A 19458-nucleotide genomic window follows, 5' to 3' on the forward strand; every position below is an offset into this window, starting at 1 on the left:
GTACCCAATCCCAACTGAATATCCCCCCCAGATACCATATACAGTATTATAGAGTAGATAAAGAATAGATGGCACTGAAGGAATTTTAAAGTGAAAGTACAGTATATTGTGAAAAAAGTCACAAAAACTTTAAAACTCCTTGAGAGTTGTCCCATTTCTCTGTATATGTATTAATGATGCAATTCACCCCAGCTCACCTAGTGGGCACCTGCATCTCCCGTCTGAGAGGGCAAAAGATTTGCCTGGGGTGCCGCAAGACCTTGCACCGGCCCTGACGCTATTACATCTCGCCTTTTATCTTTACAAAGTTTTAGGATTTTCAAACCATTTACTGAGTTGTTTCTGTAAAGCAGCTTATTACACTGAGGTTATATTTTCATCCGTTAGTTTTCAGTGGTGAACAGGAATTCCATATAGCCTTAAGCAACAGAATAGAAACTGACTAATGCTTTAATCATTTCTTCTAACCAAGACGGTATATGATTTGTCTGTACCATATATAATAAGATTCCCACTAACAAAAATTTCCTTTGAAATGTCTCTTTACCCAGAAGAACAATAATCTTCAGTAGTGTTTTAGGGGATGTGGTATATCCTGGCAGTAACTAATAGAGAAACAGTGGAGGTTTTGTGGGCAGATCAGAGAGTTCTTATGTCATTTTTATTACTACCTGTCTGTTTCCATTCACTATTATGCCTCCCATGTCTCTTTCTTTTGCCATGAATACTGGATAAATATAATGTGCTCCCCATCAGCTGAACACAATGGCAGACATCAATGACATAGTGTGCAGACTATTAAGCAGCTATGGTTCCAGATGTGTCCACTGCAGGATGGATCCATCTGGTGACTAGGATGTTTTATGGACACATTGCTGTGCTACAGTATATCTGTTTTTCTACAACTGTACTAATATGAGTAGCGAAAAGGAGGCTTTAATGACCGTAAGATGAGGTCTGTATATGAAAGTCATCTGTACATTATTGTAGCGGTTGGTGGTTGTATCATTTACTGACATTTTTTCATACTATGTAAACAATCTACATCATTTCCTTTGCTGTCAGTAAATTTGCTGTTAGTTGACAGTTATAGAGCCAAAGGGAAGGCAATTTATGGAATAGGTGTGTTGCATTGACTAAGGTCATTCAATACTTAAGCCCAAAGTCTAAGGAGGGTATCCTACTAGCCGGGGTAATTTGTCACATGGAAAAAAAACTATTGAACAGAAGAGTGCCTGCAAATTTATTAAAAGTATACTGACCGGTCAAATAAAATTAGAACATCTTCAAATTCAACATGTACAGTATGTAGAGCAGACATTTTCACAGCTTAAATAGCAGCTTTAAAATATACCATCAGATATGCATAAATCAACTGGATTTACCTATTCTGGGAGGTGGATCTATAATGTTTTAGTATAGCAGACAAAGGAATAAAAAACTTGTCTGTTGTTATAATTGTGTCCGCATTTAAAACATGATGACATTTTCTGTCAGACTAGTTTTCCCATGTCATATTTTTTTTAGTGCAGAGGCACTCTGCTGTTATACACCCACAAGCATACTTTCCTGCCTTTTGCTGCTTAATTTAATAAATATTTTCTAGACACTTATATATTTTATATATTTGATAATACTGTTTATTAGCACCAGGCTATTTGTGTTGTATATACATGGGGAAAAAAAGGCTTTTATCACGATTTTTGCCTGATCGTCATTATAGGGCTATCCTTTTATAGCCCGTTTTTTCCGTGCACAAAAACACATATGATCTGTGAAAAGCCACAGATCTATGTATTTTCGAGGCAGTGATCATGAAAAAACCTCTTACTTATCGTGGATTTGGTTTTGCCTGCCTGAGGCTTGCTAAACCAAATCCCTGAAAAGTGCTGGCATCACGGCTAACAGGATAGTCCTGGGTGAGTCAATTAGCTATAGTAAATTACAGCAGCTAATTGGATATGGCCCTAAATGTCCACGTAATTATTTATTTGATATTTGAAGGTCTGTGTGACTCAGTTTATCAATATAGTGATATTAAACATACATTTCCCATCCTATTAGTGCCAATCATAATATTACTGCACATCACATACGTGTGTACTACTGTAGAAGCCCCCAGACATGCGGTGAGCTTAGTGGTACAGCCAGGCTGCTGGTGTTTTCAGCAGTCTTATTGGAGAAAATCCAGATAGAAACTGCCATTTATTAGCAAACACTTATATACGTTTTTTTTCTTAATTTGTGTATTACCATAACATTGTCATGATATAGTTTGCTAGACAATATGTCATAACTGCACTGCACTGCACTTGTAGTTTGAAATACAAGCACCAATGCTTAAAGAAACATATACAGTAATACAGGGGCAAACGCAAGATTTTTAAGGGGTGGGGGGAGGTTTCCAAATATTAGAGCGAGTAGAGAGAGTGCACATATGTGGAAACCTCCAACCTACTGCAAGTGTGTGTGTGCCTATGTGTGTAAGAGAGCCAAGGAAACATGGGGAGGGGGGGAGAGACAGGGACAGATAGACAGACATGGGGAGAAAGGGCAACATGAGAAGGGAGAGAGAGAGAGAGAGAGAGTGACAAACATGCGGAGAGAGAGCGATAGACATGCAGAGAGAGAGAGACAGGGTCAGAGAGAGACAGTTATGGAGAGAGAGTGACATGGGGAGGGAGAGAGAGATATACAGATATGTGAAGAGACAGACATGGGGAGAGATAAACACTGGGAGAGAGATACATGGGGAGGGAGACAGATATAGGGAGGGAGGAGACATGGAGAGAGAGACAGACACAGGGAGGGAGGAGACAAGGGGAAGACAGACACGAAGAGAGAGAGAGTGATAAGGGGAAGGTGAGAGAGACTGACATGGATAGGAACCCAGAGAGAGGGACACATAGAGAGAGAACGGGGAAAAAAAAGACATGGGGAGGGACACAAGGATAGACAGATATGGATAGAGAGAGAGAAAGAGACAGACATGGGGAGGAAAGACAGTGGGTACTCATCCGACCAACCCCCCCCCCCACCCTTTCCCTCCAGCATAGGAGTCAAGAACCTGCTGCAGAGCCACTTCCTCACCCAGCCAGTTCTATCTCAAATGCCCATGGGAACTGCCTGAGAGGAGCTGACCAGGTCAGGAAGTGACTCTGCAGCTCCTACTAAGTTCAGCCAGGCCAGCCTCCAAGTAAATATTATGAGGTTGTACTGCAGCTGCGCATTACAGACACAGCCTGCCCTTCAGCCCTGAAGCTCATCCGTCTCCACTACAGGATAACATCGGTCATCTGTGCCGATAGACTGTGAGATATGCCATAGTAAATAACTGAACCTAGAGGAAAGTGTGCTGTAAAATGTCTTTGAGAAAAATGATGGAGTAATTTGAAAGAAATAACTGTACAGTACGAGGAAGAGAGCATCAACATGTATCATTACGTGTGTTGCATCTAAAAATCCATAGTGCTTCCTGTAAATATAAAAATAACTCCTACTGAGCACACATGTTCATATAACTGTGTATCTCTGATAAAGCTAAATGTTTTAGTTATGCATGTTAACTAAGGGAACATACAGAAGAATACGTCTGAACTAAACAGTGGAGTAACTTATTTACCTTTATTCCAATGAAGCCAGTTGTTCCAGGATTACCACTTGTCCCAGGCAATCCCTGTTAAATTGCAAATAATATTTTTTTTAATTTAAGTAGAAGGGAAAACAAACAACTGATTATATTGGTTGAATATTATTATTATTAATAATAATAATAATAATAATTTTATTAATATAGCACTTCACATTTGCAAATAAAAAAATAACACGATACAAAATAAACTTAAACTGTAACAGACTACAGAATAGAAACTCGAAAATTTGTTTTAATTCTTTGAAATGAAAGGGACACTAACAGACAGCTTGGTAAAGCGGTACTCTAAGAATATGTTTGTTGAAGATTTCTAGAGTGGCAACATGGGTAAAATGAGTTTAATTATGTGAAAAACGTGGGGAGGACGTTCCTCCTTAGCTTGTTAATGAAGTGTGCCACACTTAAACCTTAGTTAGAATTGATATTGTCTATTAAGTACTCAACACATAGATATATTCATGGGAATAGTTCAAACAAGCTCTCACTTACGTCTTTTCCTGTTTCCCCGCGCAGTCCATCATTGCCAGCAGTCCCCTAGAAATTCAATCAAATTATTATGCTGTATATCAAGTACACCATATTCTAATTTGTATTATAAGTATCTTTTGGATGAACTATGGAGGTATTTGCATACGTAAAAAAGCCAAAATGTGACAATTCTCATAACGTTAGCCAGTTCATGCTTTCTATTTATGTTACAGGTTGAGTACCCCGTATCCAAAATGCTTGGGACCAGAAGTATTCTGGATATTGGATTTTTCCTTATTTTGGAATAACTGAATACCATAATGAGATATCATGGCGATGGGACACAAGTCTAAGCACAGAATGCATTTATGTCTCATATACACCTTATACACACAGCCTGAAGGTCATTTAATACAATAATTTGTGTTAAACAAAGTTTGTGTACATTGAGCTATCATAAAACAAAGGTTTCACTATCTCAGTCTTTCTCAAAAAATGCAGTATTTTGGAATATTCCATATTTCGGAATATTTGGATATGGGATACTTAACCTGTACTTGATGGGAGATTACTGTGGTTTACAAACCATCTGTTACAGTATATTGACAGTGTTCTATGCTAGTTTACATTTTACAATGGTTCTAATATTCTTAACATGTTATTTGCAAGGCAGTTAATAGAACAATTTAGATGTGGTTTTTGTATTGCCCTCTAAATATTCCTCGTTCCCGTCCCCATCCGTGCAGTGGCACACCCCGTACCTTCTGCTGGCGGTACCCATCTTCTGTGTGCATCTTTTGCTGGGATTACTTTAGCGACTTTATGCACATACAGGTCAGGGACGTGCAGTCAGGGGGCGCTAGGGCGGCAGTGCCTCCCCTGTCATTAGTGGTTAAAAATAATACAAAGAAGATACTCATGACACATATTCTGTGTCATAAGTATCTGCTTTGTATTATACTAACCAAATATACATTAAAAATAGGTTTGGGAGGCACTGATAGCTGTGCCTCCCGGTTACAATAGAAAACTGCGGGAGCGGGGGGAGGGGGGAGGGGCGGGCGAGGTCAGGGCCGAGCCGTGGGCATTAAAAGCCCATTGAAAATAACATCTAGTTTATGTGCCTCGGTGACAGGGGCGTGCTTTCAATGCACGTGAAAGCACGCCCCTGTCAGTCAGGCAGATGTGATTGGACAGCGGATCTGTCACTGGATAACAGCTGTCCAGTGATGGATCCGCTGTCATCACTGGTTGGGCAGCGGGATGTGCGGCGGGGATGCGGCGGATGTGCGGCGGGGATGCGGCAGAGGTGCGGGCGTTAGTGGCGACAGGACCCGGCGGGGATAGCTGGCATGACGGCAGGCCTGGATCCAAGAGGATCCAGTCCCTGTCTGTCATATTGCAGAGTTCGGCAGTGGAGCGATTCCAATTTAAAAAATGGCGCCGATGGCGTAATTTTTTAAATCTAAGATGACTTCTGCAGCCAATCACACCTCGCCGCGTCATCACCCCGCCCCTCAGGGCTGGCTTATAGAAGCCAGCGTGAAGCAGCGGCTGTCAGTCCGCCGGCAGAAAGTGAGCATGCAAGAGCTCCCGAGGGCAGAAGATGCCGGGAAGCCCTGGGGAGGCGGCGGTCATAGAAAAGAGCTGCCCAAAGGCCGCTGCCCCCCAGGTGAAGACGCTGTACAATAAACTTTTTAAAATAAAATGTGTCTTGTGTTTATTTTAATATTTATATTATTTACAGGAGGACTACAGGTGCCAGAATGTCATGGCATGCAGTCACTTGTGGTTCTCCAAGGGCCGGCATGCTCAGGCAGGCTTGCTGGGACCTATAGGCCATCTGTAAAGAACAATATTATAACATAAACCCCGCACCTACCGCCACCAGGGGTGCGGGGCATAGCTCGGGAGAGGGGGACTCCATTTATATTGTCTGGGGTCCCTACTTTCCGAGGAATTCCAGCCCTGGGCTGACTGGTTTGGGGGGACGGGTCCTTTAATGTGATTGGAGTGGGACCCCATACCGAGTGTTCTCCCTGAAATGGCAGTACCCCTTCCCGCTGGCTGGTTCAGCCTGGTGCTGGTTATGGTTAAGTATGGGGAACCCCATATATTTTTTTTACTTTTCATATGTAAGGGGGAGGGGGGTTAGGAATCATACAGTGCCTCCCCAAACACTGACCTCACCGTATGTCGCTGATATGGCTGCAAGCCCTTCCCTGGTGTACAAGCGTGTCTGAATGTAGATGCTCATATACCGCTTGGTGCATCTTTAGATTAAAACGTGCACCAGTCCCATGCTAGTTGCAGATTGTCTTCCAGTATGGCCTCCAATGTCTGTGCTTGCGACCAGTTCGGCAACATGCCTGCACCACTCCCATATTACACTCCTGAGATGGACCATCTTTGTCCATCCGCTTAGCTACCTCCCTACTACCTCACAGTCGCTGCCAAGGAACGCTCAATACACTTTCAAGACATACTGTATCTTAGACCATGCGTGACTCTGTGCACATGGACTCTGGATGTATCTGCCGCAGGAATTAGGGGTACATTTACTAAGCAGTGATAACAGCGGAGAAGTGAGCGAGTGGAGATATTTCCCCATCAACCAATCAGCGGCTCTGTATCATTTTATAGTATGCAAATTATAGATGTTACTTCAGTGTTGATTGGTTGATGGGGCAACTTCTCCACTGGCTCACTTATCCGCTCTTATCACTGCTTAGTAAATGTACCCCTTAGACACAAAAGCAGTAGAAAAAAGTTGCTCAACTACATGCAATATGGACATTGAGTCTGACTTAGAATCAGCCACGGAATCTGTCTTAGAAAAAAATCAGTCCGCCAGGGGGCAATTTACGGGTACTCAAAAATCCCCCATGTGCGTATCCCTGGAAGACCCTACTCCTTTTATCATGTAAGGGGCAAGGATCTCCATTTTGTATCGAAAACTAGCCAGGTTGTTTAGCACTGGGGTTGGTTGATGAATGCCAATGGTGTTTAACATAAAATTACTTTATCGCTTGTGTGTGGCGCTACCCCACGATGCATCCGCAATTTAATTGTGGACGCATCTATTTAAGGTCGACCCATACCTGCGCAGCCTGACTGCACTGGCAGGCAGTCTGGCGCTACTTTTTTTCTTGGAGCAGCTGTGTGTGACGTCACGCAGCTGTCCCGAAAATGCTCACAACACACCCCGTCTTCAGGGACGTGCCCACAATGTGAATGACTCCGCAGGACAATGCGGCCACTGCGTATGCGCAGTTTGCCGATATTCAGCAAAGCTGAGATGTAGCCGCATTAGCGGGTAAATCTGAATAAGGTCCCATGCTGTGGTGGTACATAGTGTGGACTGCACAGAAGGTGATAGGATACTTCCACTCAGGGGCGGATTGGGACACCGGATCAGTTTCCGGTTAGCCGGTCCCGACGTTCCCTCAGTGGCCTTCACTCAACCGTATTGGGTCGGCTGCCGCGATCGGCAGCTTTGGGAGACCGCATATGTGCAGGAGCTTAAGTCTCTGATGTGCCACGCTACCTCCCGGTTCCCGTCCCTCTGCACCTACAAGCGAGGAGGTCCCCACTGCCACTGATCTCCTTGTGTCATGGGACTGGGCTGCGGCGTCTCACTGCAGCGCAGGCTTAGTGACTGACTGCGCTGCATGTAAGAAAATAGAGGAGGGTCCCAGGGAGAGAAGCGCGGCCGGTGCCTGTCTCAGCCTACCCACCACGCTGAACAAGAGCTGCCGAATTGCTATCTCTGTCTCCTGCAGCCACTTTCAAAAGGAACCAGCCACCATGGAGGAACTGCCCCCAGCCACAGCCTAAAGGTAAATACACAGCTCCCCCCCATCACAGTTCTCCCCTCCACACAGATCCCCACACACAGCCCTACCCTCCTCACACATCACCCCCCCCCCCACAGCCCTACCCTCCTCACACAGAACCCCCCCACAGCTCTCCCCCCCACTCAGATCCCCACACACATCCCTAGCCTCCTCACAGAGACACCCCCACTCAGATCCCCACTCACAGCTTTCCCCCCTCCCACAGCTCTGTGTCTTACCACTCAGATCCCCCCAACACACCTCTCTCCCTCTTACACTGCTCTCCCTCTCCGTTAGATCCCCCCCTCATAGAGCTCTACCTTTCTCACACAGACACCCCCCTTCCCCCCACGCACACTGCTCTGCCTTGCCTCTGCACTTAGATCCCACCAAACAGCTCTCCCTCCCTATGTAACTCATCGCTAAATAGATTTACAGGAAGGGATGAGAGGGTCTTACACACATGGATGGGATGGTAATGATATCCCAGCGGACGGGATGCCAACTGTCAATATACCAACAGCGGCATCCCGGCCACCAGAGTACCAGCGGGATGAGCGTAAAGGGACCCCTCGCAGTCTCGCTGTGCTCGGAACGATTCAGGCGCGGTGGCACACTGCGCTCGCCACAGGTTTTGTTCCCGCTCTATGGGTGTTGAGGAAACCCACAAGTGGGAATAGCCTTGGCGAGTACTGTCAGCATTCCCGGCTGTTGGGATTTTGGCGTCGGGATCCCGATCGCTGTGATATTAACTACATGCCACATGGATATATCAGCATACAGTATGTCCCCTTGCACATACAGTAGTGGCCCGTGTTAGTTGCAGAGGGGGTCAGATGAATAGTAATTTTTTTTTTAAGGGGTTGGCCATGACTCTCCATATTTTGCCACACTCCACCTGTACTTCGATCCATATCTGCTCTCCCCTACAGTAGCGGATCTTGCCACGGGCAAGCAGGACTTTTGCCCGGGGTGCCGCCTTCCGGAGGGCGCCGGTGCCATCCGGAGAGCGCCGCACCATGGCAAGATCCGCCACTGTGCCCCCCGCAGTGCCCCCCGCTTTGAAGGGAACCAGACGCTATGCGTCTAGTTTCCCTTCATGGAGAGGTCCTGTGCTGTGCGGTGCGCGATGACGTCAACGTGCTCCGCACAGCATAGTGGCACAGACACTAGGGGTTATAATTGACCTCTAGTGTCTATGCTGTGCTAAGGGAGAGACATAATGACAACTCTCCCATAGATCCGAGGAAAGGAGAAGAGCGGCGCCGGCGGAGGAGGAGGTCTGCAGCGGTCTGGAATCAGGAGCGGGGATTGTAAGTATACTTTTATTTATTTTTTATTTTTCTTCCAGCGGCGCTACAGAGGGCACAAATGGGGGCGTAACTGACCACGCCCCCATACGAAGCCACGCCCCTATTTTTGCCAGGGGCGCCACAAGGGCAAGAACCGGCCCTGCTCCCCTGCCCTGACCCGGCCCCTATTTAGGGCTGCTTCCAGAAAGTTCCCAGGCTGGTTTTGTATCCCAATCCGCCCGTTTTCACTATAGTTTACAATCTTGTCTATACTCATTTATTTTTGTATTTAATAATGTTATTCTTGAACTGTGCTGCATGTAATTTACCCTTTGTCCTGGGAAGCCCATGATACCTTCTTCTCCCTCCTCTCCGCGTAAAGCTGCTTCACCCTAATAATGTGCAGAATATCGAATAAGAAAAAAAAAATTATGTTAGACATTAGCATGATTCAAATTGTATCTGGGAGCAATATTTTAGAAAAAGTATATAAAAATAAATAACATACATAGAACTTTTGCATATCTACGTTAACTGTTTCTATATAGGCCATGCATAATAACATACATAACAGTTATATATACAAATATACATAATAGAAAGATGCAGTTTTCAAGATTAAACAATGTATAAGATCTTCCCACTCTTCAGATGTGTCCTCCTACACCCTTGCTGCAGTCACGTTAAACATCCCTTCTAGTCTTGCTATGCCGTGCTGTGACTTGGTAACGCTAAGCGTCTTTATGTGCGACTTTTTCTATTAAAATTAATTTTAGTTTAATTGCCATGCAAATAGGAAATCACTGTAGTGTAGTATTTCATATGCAGTCGCACACAGAATATAGGCATGCCGCATTTCATTTAAATCAGCATAAGCTGCTTGTGCGTCCTACTTCCTTAGTGATGGGAATAAGACGCACTTCAGCAAAAAAGACTATCGACGTTAGCAGAGCTGCCCGGGAACCGCCGTCTGACACACGCCAGGCATTTTGCGGTGCACGGCGTATTGAGGCAAGATGTATGAGGACACATCTTAAATAATAAAAGTTACATAGGAAGAGATGATCAATATAATACAAATAAAAAAAGATAAATATAATAATGAAGTTGTCTAAATAACAAAAGTTTTAGTAAAAATATTACCGTATGTCCAGGACTTCCTTTTTCACCTTTTTCACCTTTGTCACCCTAGAAATAAACATTACATTTAATAATGCAATAAGCATGGCATTTTAATGTAAAAGGTAGAGTGTGTTCATATTTCTCTGTGAATGAGTAGAGACCATTTATAAAGATGTAAAACTAGCAAACTAGCAGAGTTTTTTCTATTTGTCCAAATGGCACCTATGTTTTGGGCAACTTGATGCACTTTAACGCTGGGCCAAAGGAGCATAAATCAGAGAAAAACACTGGAAAGGCATAAAGCTGGAAGAAGTTGCCTGTTGCTCATCACTAGAGCGGAACAACCAAAGATGCATATCCATTGGCCTGGGCATCCATATATGCCGGGCCTCTTCTAGGATGACTGCAGTCTCAACAAACTGCATGTGGCTTTCCTTAAACTGCAGGTATTTCATCCACACGTCACCTATGGTTAGTCTTTGACCCTCCAAACTGCAGGATAGTATATCCTTCAGAGGGGTGTAGTATGGTATGCTGGCGGCCGGGCTCCCGGCGACCAGCATACCGGCGCCGGGAGCCCGATCGCCGGCATACCGACAGTGTGGCGAGCGCAAAGGAGCCCCTTGCGGGCATGGTGGCGCTTCTCCCTCCAGGGGGGTCGTGGACCCCCACGAGGGAGAATATCTGTCGGTATGCCGGGTGTCGGTATTCCGGCGCCGGTATACTGTGCGCCGGGATCCCGACATTTGGCATACTGAAGACCACCCCCTTCAGAGGGCACAATCACCAGCAACATGAGGCAGCATAAATGATTTTTGATAAAACATTTTCTTAAAATTTAACCAAGAAAAAAGTTGACTGAGTTCAAGAATAGTATAAAACATTAGGAGGCATATTTATCAATATGTACCTAAGGTGCCCTGATAGTTTGGTATCTGACGCGCAGCAGTATTTGGCATTGGATACCACATTACCGAAGCAATTCAGGATTGCTCCTAAAAGCAGCTGTCCCCGGGATCCCTGACATTGCCAATTTTGCCACTAATTACTAGCGGCATAACTTAACATACCAGTGTTGGATAGTGCACATGTGTGAACTAAATTCACGTATGCACACTGCCGGAGGGCACGCAGTGCAGGTCTTCGTAACCCTGCTCTCCTTACAAAGGAAAGGATCGGGGAGTTGGGAACCAATGCCATCTGAAGATCCCACAGGCACAACTGATTGCAGCTACATTTAATCTTTATATATATATATATATATATATATATATATATATATATATATACTTTTTAAATGTAATATTTTGCAGATCCCGGCTGCTCACAGCACCAAGTACTGTTCAAGAACTGAATAGTTCTTAGAGCCAGAACGCATTCCTCTGCCTAGCCCTGCTTTCCTTAAGATACCTCATCGATATCCAGAACACTACCCACAGGAATGCTTGCACCAAACGCCAACCTGGTGATCCATTAATGCCTAAAGTGGGCGTGCATGCTTACATGCTACGCACATTCCCCCAATCTAGGCTCTCACCAAAAAAAAAAAAAAAAAACCTTCTACGGACCCCACTTACCCACCTACCCATATACCATAACAGCTTATTAGATGTCCATCTTATCTGTATTTGTATAAATTTGAGGGCTTTTAATTGTGTGCGCTTTTGTTTTTACTTGGTATTATTTATACTATGCACTATATGGGCCTGCTCCTGATTCACACACAATCTGCACACAGGACCTGATTCAGTGAGGATTGCAAATTCTGCTAAGTAGCAGAATTTGCAATCCTTTGGATGGCATGCTGGGGCCTGCCCATCGCAGAGCAAGGCCGCTTAGCATGTTAACAGCCGGCCCCCCCTTGACCACGCTGAAATTGCGGTCGCACCGCAATTTCCGCATGATTGCTAAAAATGGGGTAGCCTCCTGCCAGCGCAGCCGCAGGAGGCCTACCGCCATTTTAGTGATTGCAGCGGCTGTGTGTGACATCATGCAGCCGTCCTGATCACGCCCCCGGTCACTACCACTGTTTGCCTGGCGCCGCCCCTGTTTCACCGTTGCCACCCCCACATCACTCCGTCTTGGAAATGGAGCGTTGCCGCGTATTGCGATCCAACCTGAATCAGGCCCACAGTGCGATGTTCCGGTAGTTGAGTGATTTTTTTACAACTGCACATGTGCAAAATGTTCTGATTACCCCTACAATGCATGCACTGCACTGAGTGTACACACACAGGGACTGCTGCCATCAGTACAGGCAGCATAAGAAAGGTGGCGGAAAAGTGACGAATGTTTCTGAGCAGTGTCTTGAACTGAATGCAAACAAAGCCTGTCTCATGGGTGTGTTGTGGGAGTGTCACGGCATGTCAGTGCAGTCGGCTGTGTTCCCAGACACACAGCCACAAGCATAGAAGCCCATGGTCAGACAGATACACCACAGCTGCCATAGGACTGGTGCAAGGTCTGGTGGTGCGACCAATGGTGGTGTATAAGGACAAATCAATCCGTATTACAGCGTGTACGAGCACTAATAGTGGGTGTCTCAGTCCTTACACAATCAACTGCATGGATGTACACAAGGGAAGGAGTGCGTAGGCCTTTTGCATAAACTTACAGATGGACGACCGCCAACAGATACTGATGCATTTGCTTTTGTGTGTGACTGAGAATCAGGCCCTATATATACTATTTATCTTACATATACACTAACTATACAAATAAGTCTGCACCTGCTCACCTGGGTTGCCAACATACTAACCACAGAGAGATGATGGAACACATAGAAAAAGAACACCCTGATCAATAGCTGGTGACCCAGGGAATGACAGGATGATATACTGTTCTCATTAATGTCTGTCTATACAGCCAAAAGAAGGACAAACTAAACTTTGTGTACATTTATTTCACACCCATTCCTATAGCTTAGTCCTTTATATACAGCCACCAAAAATGTATCACATTGTACTTAATTCTGTTTGTTCCTTCAGTTAATATAACAAATTACACAAAATAGTAAAAGTGGAAATTAGAGTTTTTACAGAAGCTAAGGGAGACCACGCAGGAGCAGAACATAAGTGTAATTACTCATTTCATCAGTGAGATCCTTACCAGATAATCAGTTAGGGTTGTAGTAGATGACTGCACAGTCTCTTCTCTCTGTAGTAGAGGGAAAACCTCAGAATCACTGACACTTTCTTTCACTCTCCATCTGAACATGAATGTCAGGCTGCTTTGTGACCTGCCTTTGTGCAATTTTTTTATTTTTTTTGTATAAGAAGCTATAAAATAACTAGATTGATACATTTTGAAAAAGCAATGCTATCTTACCCAGCATGAGTAGATTGTATAAAGTTATGTAAAATTAGGAAATCACAGATTAAATAGCTACAACTGCAACGGCAACTCGTCCACTTCGCATGCGGTGCAAGTTAATTGAATTGACCCCAAAGGTACCTACAACTGCAACAGTAACTTGCCCTCCTTGCATGCTGGGCGAGTTACATGAATCGACCACTATATTCTGCACTTACGGTAGCTCCAGACTTGCTGATTTTTTATTTTTTTTTACAAAAGTCAAGTCTGGGGCTAAATTGGGGCGTAAGGGGTGGGGTGCGGGTGGTGGTGGGGAGGGGGGGGGGGGGGGCGTTCCGCTCCCACTGCCTTTTTCTAAATATATTGGTGGAGTGTGGTCACCGTATTCCATGCCAGCAACCTCCACAATGTGCTCCTTCAAGGACCTTTATTGTCCAAATACTTCATATTTGTGATTGTGACACAGTGCTTCGGCTTGTTAGACTTCGTGGCCCTCTTAAATATGACAAGCTCTGCTTATCCGTACTAAGTCCTGGATTTCCAAAAGAATCTTTCCAGTTCACTTCCTCCAAGCTAAAAGACAGCTTAGAGATCTGCAGATCCAACACTCAATGCTATTTCCTGCATGTCTCTGGGTGAAGGCTGATGGGCCTACCCACTTCTTCAGTTCTCCTTCAGAGGCGGAGGCTTGGCTCGATAGGAGACAGGAACATTATTGATTCTGCTTGGTTATATTGCTGACTCCTCTACTCCAGTATTATTTATGCCTGACTTCTGTACTTCTTCTGCTCCTGTACTTTTTTAGTGATGTATATTATGTTAGTGTGCTGTAGGCTTTTCTAGAGTCTTCCTCTTCTTTATATGGTGCTATGGGCTTTGCAGCTTGCTCTGCTGTCTGTTTGCAGAAGGTATTTAAAAAAGGGATAGTTTGTTTAGGGATAGAAGTAAACCAGAACTTTAGATGGTTCACAGGTTGGGACGGGACATGCAGGGTAACTGAAACTTGTATGTGTACCTTAAGTGTTACAGTAGAGGTTGAGTGACAGTCGGTATGCCACAGTATAATAACTGGGTTCCAGGACAATTTTCAGAGATCTGCATCACCAAACAAAATTATCCTGACTTGTGTAAAAATGTTCCTACAAACAGGGTCCATGGCCAATAATAATAAATTACGTTACGGCAGACCCCGTTGTGAACAATGACCGACGCCGGCATTCCACACGGCGTCCTGAGTTCAGCGGCCACGTGGGATGCCGGCTGAAATTGGACATTTTTTTAAAGGGGCAATCACTTACAAGGCATGGTTTTGCCTTGTAAGTGATTGCCACTTTAAAAATCGCTTGAGTTCGGCCAGCATCCCACACAGCCACCAAACTCAGGCAACATTACATCCTGCTGCATGTGTTAGTATTTTACTAATGCATAAGCATCTGTTTTTTATTTCTTGTTGTACAGTATGTTTGTGTGTGCAGCTAGCCGACTAGTTGGCTTTTTGTCCATTTACCCCTTTTTGTTCCCCGGTACTAGCACTTCTCAATGGCTTAAGCAAATAGTAGTAGGGGGACTCAGTCTTCTCACATGGAATGTCCATGGTCTTAATGACAAAATAAAATGGTCCCTTGTTTTATCTCAGGTATAAAACAACAACATATAGGGGTATATTCAATTAAGGTCGAAACTCCACTTTTTCAGGTCAGAAGGGGTTCCGACCTATTCAGTCCCGAGCATTTTTATTCGACAAGTCGGGGAATTCGACTTGTCGAATAGTACGTAATTGGCGGTATAGCTGCCGATTCGCGTACTTCTGAGGGAAACGGGGCCAAATTCGACCTTCGATCATCTCAGTTCGACTTAAAAAAAAGTCGAACTGAGATGAGGGACCTGAGAGGAGGAGAGGGGGGGAGAGCCGCAGACAGACAGGGGACAGCAGCGCTACAGCACAGCGCTGCAGGAGGATGTGTCATAGCCGCCGCTCCCGGCAGCGTCCACCCGGCTCCAGCAAGTGAGGTCCTGCTTGCTGGAGCCGGGTGGACCCTGCCGTGAGGTCTGGCGGCTGTGCCACATCCTCCTGCAGAGCTACTGTCCCCCTTCTGCCCGTGGCTCTCCCCAGTCTGCCTGCGGCTCTCCCCCCTTTTTCCCCTCTCCGGTCCCTCATCTCAATTCGACTTTTTTAAAGTCGAATTGAGATGGGCATTGAATAGCCCTTGTCGGATCCATTCCGACAAATGCATGTCGGCATGGATCCGACCTTAATTTAATATACCCCTTAGTATGGATATTACTTGTCTTTTAGAGTACGCCTTAAAAAATATACTAAAAATTCTGTGTGGGCTGGATGTACCACTCTATTTTTCCCCATAAGTCTAGGTGTTGCTCTATTTTAATCCGGAAACATCTCCGGTTTCATATGGACCTTCTACAGGTGGATCCACATATGAGGATTGTTTTATATTTTTACAGACAAGAAATGGGGTCAAATCAATGGACAATTCACCCTGTGTATTTCTATGTGTTACACAGAGCTTATCGTTCCTATGTGTTGTCTTCTCAAAATGGGTCTTTGAAGTACAGCTGACTGCCTTAAATGTAGAGCCCCTGATAGTGGCTTTTGGCACCTTCTTTGGAATTGTTCAGGGTAAATGCTTTTTGGTTGTGTTTTGGATTCTCATTATGTCTACTGCCCCTACGTTTCCTCCTATGTAGCCCAAAACATATTGAGGAAAACTTTAATAAGAATATCTATAAATAAGTCTTGTACTTTTGTACTCATGTTAAGGTTATTACTGCTAGGGCTTGGTTTGCTCAAGAGCTCCCTGATATCCACAAATGGAAGCCATTAGTGATTGACAAAGCAAATCATGAATGTTTTTATTATGCAGGTAGGAATTAAACTTCTAAATACTGTAAGATACGAGTCCGTTGGTCCACACCTGCTTGGGACTGCATGGGGATGTCCCACTACGTCATAAGTTATACCTTTCCGGTCCCCCCGCTGTGCTCAGCCCTGCAGCCAAACTTTCCTTGTAATGTTGGCTTATGGATGTTACTGGTCTTTTTTCCTTTTGTATTTCTAGTCCTATTTAATTACTATGTACTGTTCTAACTGTACATGTCAGTATTGTGCAAATGTTTTCTTTTGACATCACTTTATTTCATATTTATCTTTTGTACTGTTTTGTCTTTTCTGTACTGCAATAAAATAATACTTGATTTAAAGAAGAAATAATGTGATTACCCCCTCTTGGCAGTTTGTGCATTGAGGTCCAGGTGGGCCTTGTTCACCCTATAAAAATATACAGTATTACGTAAATAGAAATGGAATGATACAGAACAGAACATTCCTGCCTACAAAAATGTAACTGGCAATTGCTGTTGTTCTTATAAGCGATTAAATGATCTACCGCTCTTATATGAAGGAAACAATGCAGAGAATATAGAGATGTTAAATCTACTGAAAAAAATGAACAATAAAGAGAATAAGAATGAACACTGGACTGCTGCTGCCTGTGACACCATTCATTCAGCTTTTACAATCTATGTACCAAGGTGGCAGGTTTGAGGGCCTGCTTACATTTTGCAGAATAAATAATGCATTAGGTTGGTCCAATAACAAAAATATGGGGACAACAACTTTGAGTCTAACACAGCACAATAAAATACAAACCCACCTGTTTGGAAGTGGCATGAACTTAACATTTTAATACTGTGTGTATGTATACTAACTCAGCGTAGAGCACACTGTTGTGCATATTGGAAAACAATGGGGGTCATTCCGAGTTGTTCGCTCGCTAGCAGATTTTCGCTGCCATGCAAACACTAAGCCGCCGCCCTCTGGGAGTGTATATTAGCTTTGTAGAAGTGCGAACACTTTTATCGCAGAGCGGCTACAAAAATAATTTGTGCAGTTTCAGAGAAGCTCAAAACCTACTCAGCGCTTGCGATCGCTTCAGACCATTCAGTTCCTGATTTGACGTCACAAACATGCCCTTCGTTCGCCCAGCCACGCCTGCATTTTCCCTGGCACGCCTGCGTTTTTCCACACACTCCCTGAGAACGGTCAGTTGACACCCAGAAACGCCCACTTCATGTCAATCACTCTGCGGCAGCCAGTGCGACTGAAATGCATCGCTAGACCCTGTGTAAAACTACATTGTTCATTGTAATAGTACGTTGCGCGTGCGCATTGCGCCACATACGCATGTGCAGAACTGCCATTTTTTAGCCTGATCGCTGTGCTGCAAACAAATGCAGCTAGCGATCAACTCGGAATGACCCCCAATATAGGTATTGGTTATGATATATGGAAACGTATTACCCAATAATAAAACAAGGCACTGTGCTCTGATTGCAACAAATACTCTATCCCCATGTCATTAGTATCCGTACACATGTAGGTAAAAGATGAAACTGCTAAGCATAATAGGTTGAGAAATAGTGCCTTTGTTGTTTTAATCACATATGAGGACATGAGTTTTCACTCTTCATAAAACACTTATGATGACAGCTATTTTACTGATCACTAATCAGAATATTTCCGACTATTAATTCACCAGGCACCTGCACTCATGAATATTAGCCAAACAGTGCCTTAGTGATATAGCTGGTTCATAGTGGATTCATGAGCTGCAATCCGTATTGGATGTGCCCACTCTGCTCTGGATGATGTCAATGTGTATTGTGCTACTGTATTTGTACAAAATAATGATCATTTAAATAACTGACATACATAACAATGAAAGCCATGTACATTCATATCATACCTGTTTTTCATAACTTCAACACAAACTGAATGGAATACATATATATTATGGCTTCCATGTGATAATGAGAAACATGTCAATTCACTTTTGGACTTTAGATATCTTAAATAGGTTTCTGCAGCCTAAATTATTTTGTGTATTCTATTATTTACAAAAACAGTATACTGTATGCATAAAAAAAGGTATTTTTTTATATTGTATTTACTTTGCTTTGACCCTACAATGAAATCAGTAGTTAATATGAGCACAATCAGAGCCACGATCCAACACAAACCAGATATTGTGCTTGTTCTTTACCTGTTCTCCCTTTATCCCATGAATACCAATGCCTTTACTGCCCTAAAAAGAGATGTGTAAATATGAGACGTGGTTTAAAGACACAATAAAACACAATCACAGAGAGTGAATAACACATATTAGTAATAAAATGTAATAAGAATAATTGCAGATGGAGTTGTTTTTATTTTGCTTGGCGTTGCGTAACTGTGCCAGATTCTGAGACTTTGCATTGCCAGAGTAATACGGTAATGGTCAAGTTATTGGCTGGTTACTTTGATTATTGGTTGTTTAAAGGATATGTGCAGGCAAATAATTTGACAAATAATTTATTAGCTTCTAAGAAGTAGTGGCCAATATAAATCATGAATTATCCATATCTCTTTTGTTATCACTTCTCCACATAAACTTATAGCTTATAGCTTCGGCTTCCTAAATACTAATTTATTAACACTATCGTTTTTTTACTGGTATGCTGCCCTGGGCTTTCTGGCTTATGCTGGTGTTTTGGGGTGCCCCACCCTGCACCTAGATATAGCGCAAGGGACCCCAAATATATAGAGACGCCTTGATGCGGCTTTGGGGCTTATTCACACATTTGCGCAAATATGTGCAACCAAGATCTCTGAATTCTGATATTATGTGGGATTTATATCTGGTTACTGTTATCATTCACGGTGCTGGGGGAAACAATGTCTCTCTTTTTTTCTTGCTTAGAAATACCCCTCCCTTCCGAG

General features: G+C 43.8%; 1 protein-coding gene across 2 annotated transcripts in view; it reads right to left on the bottom strand.

The window, feature by feature from the left end:
- Window positions 1–19458, bottom strand: part of COL4A2 (collagen type IV alpha 2 chain) — a 711921-nt gene that overhangs the window by 144714 nt on the left and 547749 nt on the right. For both annotated transcript variants that reach the window (XM_063953175.1, XM_063953174.1), the window contains 7 exons: window positions 18743–18784; window positions 16921–16968; window positions 13479–13526; window positions 10392–10436; window positions 9578–9640; window positions 4142–4186; window positions 3623–3676 (listed from right to left, as the gene is read on the bottom strand). In XM_063953175.1, the coding sequence (XP_063809245.1) occupies window positions 3623–3676; window positions 4142–4186; window positions 9578–9640; window positions 10392–10436; window positions 13479–13526; window positions 16921–16968; window positions 18743–18784 (345 nt within the window). The remainder of the gene's footprint in view (window positions 1–3622; window positions 3677–4141; window positions 4187–9577; window positions 9641–10391; window positions 10437–13478; window positions 13527–16920; window positions 16969–18742; window positions 18785–19458) is intronic.

The sequence above is a fragment of the Pseudophryne corroboree genome, chromosome 2 (assembly GCF_028390025.1).
Source record: "Pseudophryne corroboree isolate aPseCor3 chromosome 2, aPseCor3.hap2, whole genome shotgun sequence".
In the NCBI taxonomy this organism is placed as follows: domain Eukaryota; kingdom Metazoa; phylum Chordata; class Amphibia; order Anura; family Myobatrachidae; genus Pseudophryne; species Pseudophryne corroboree.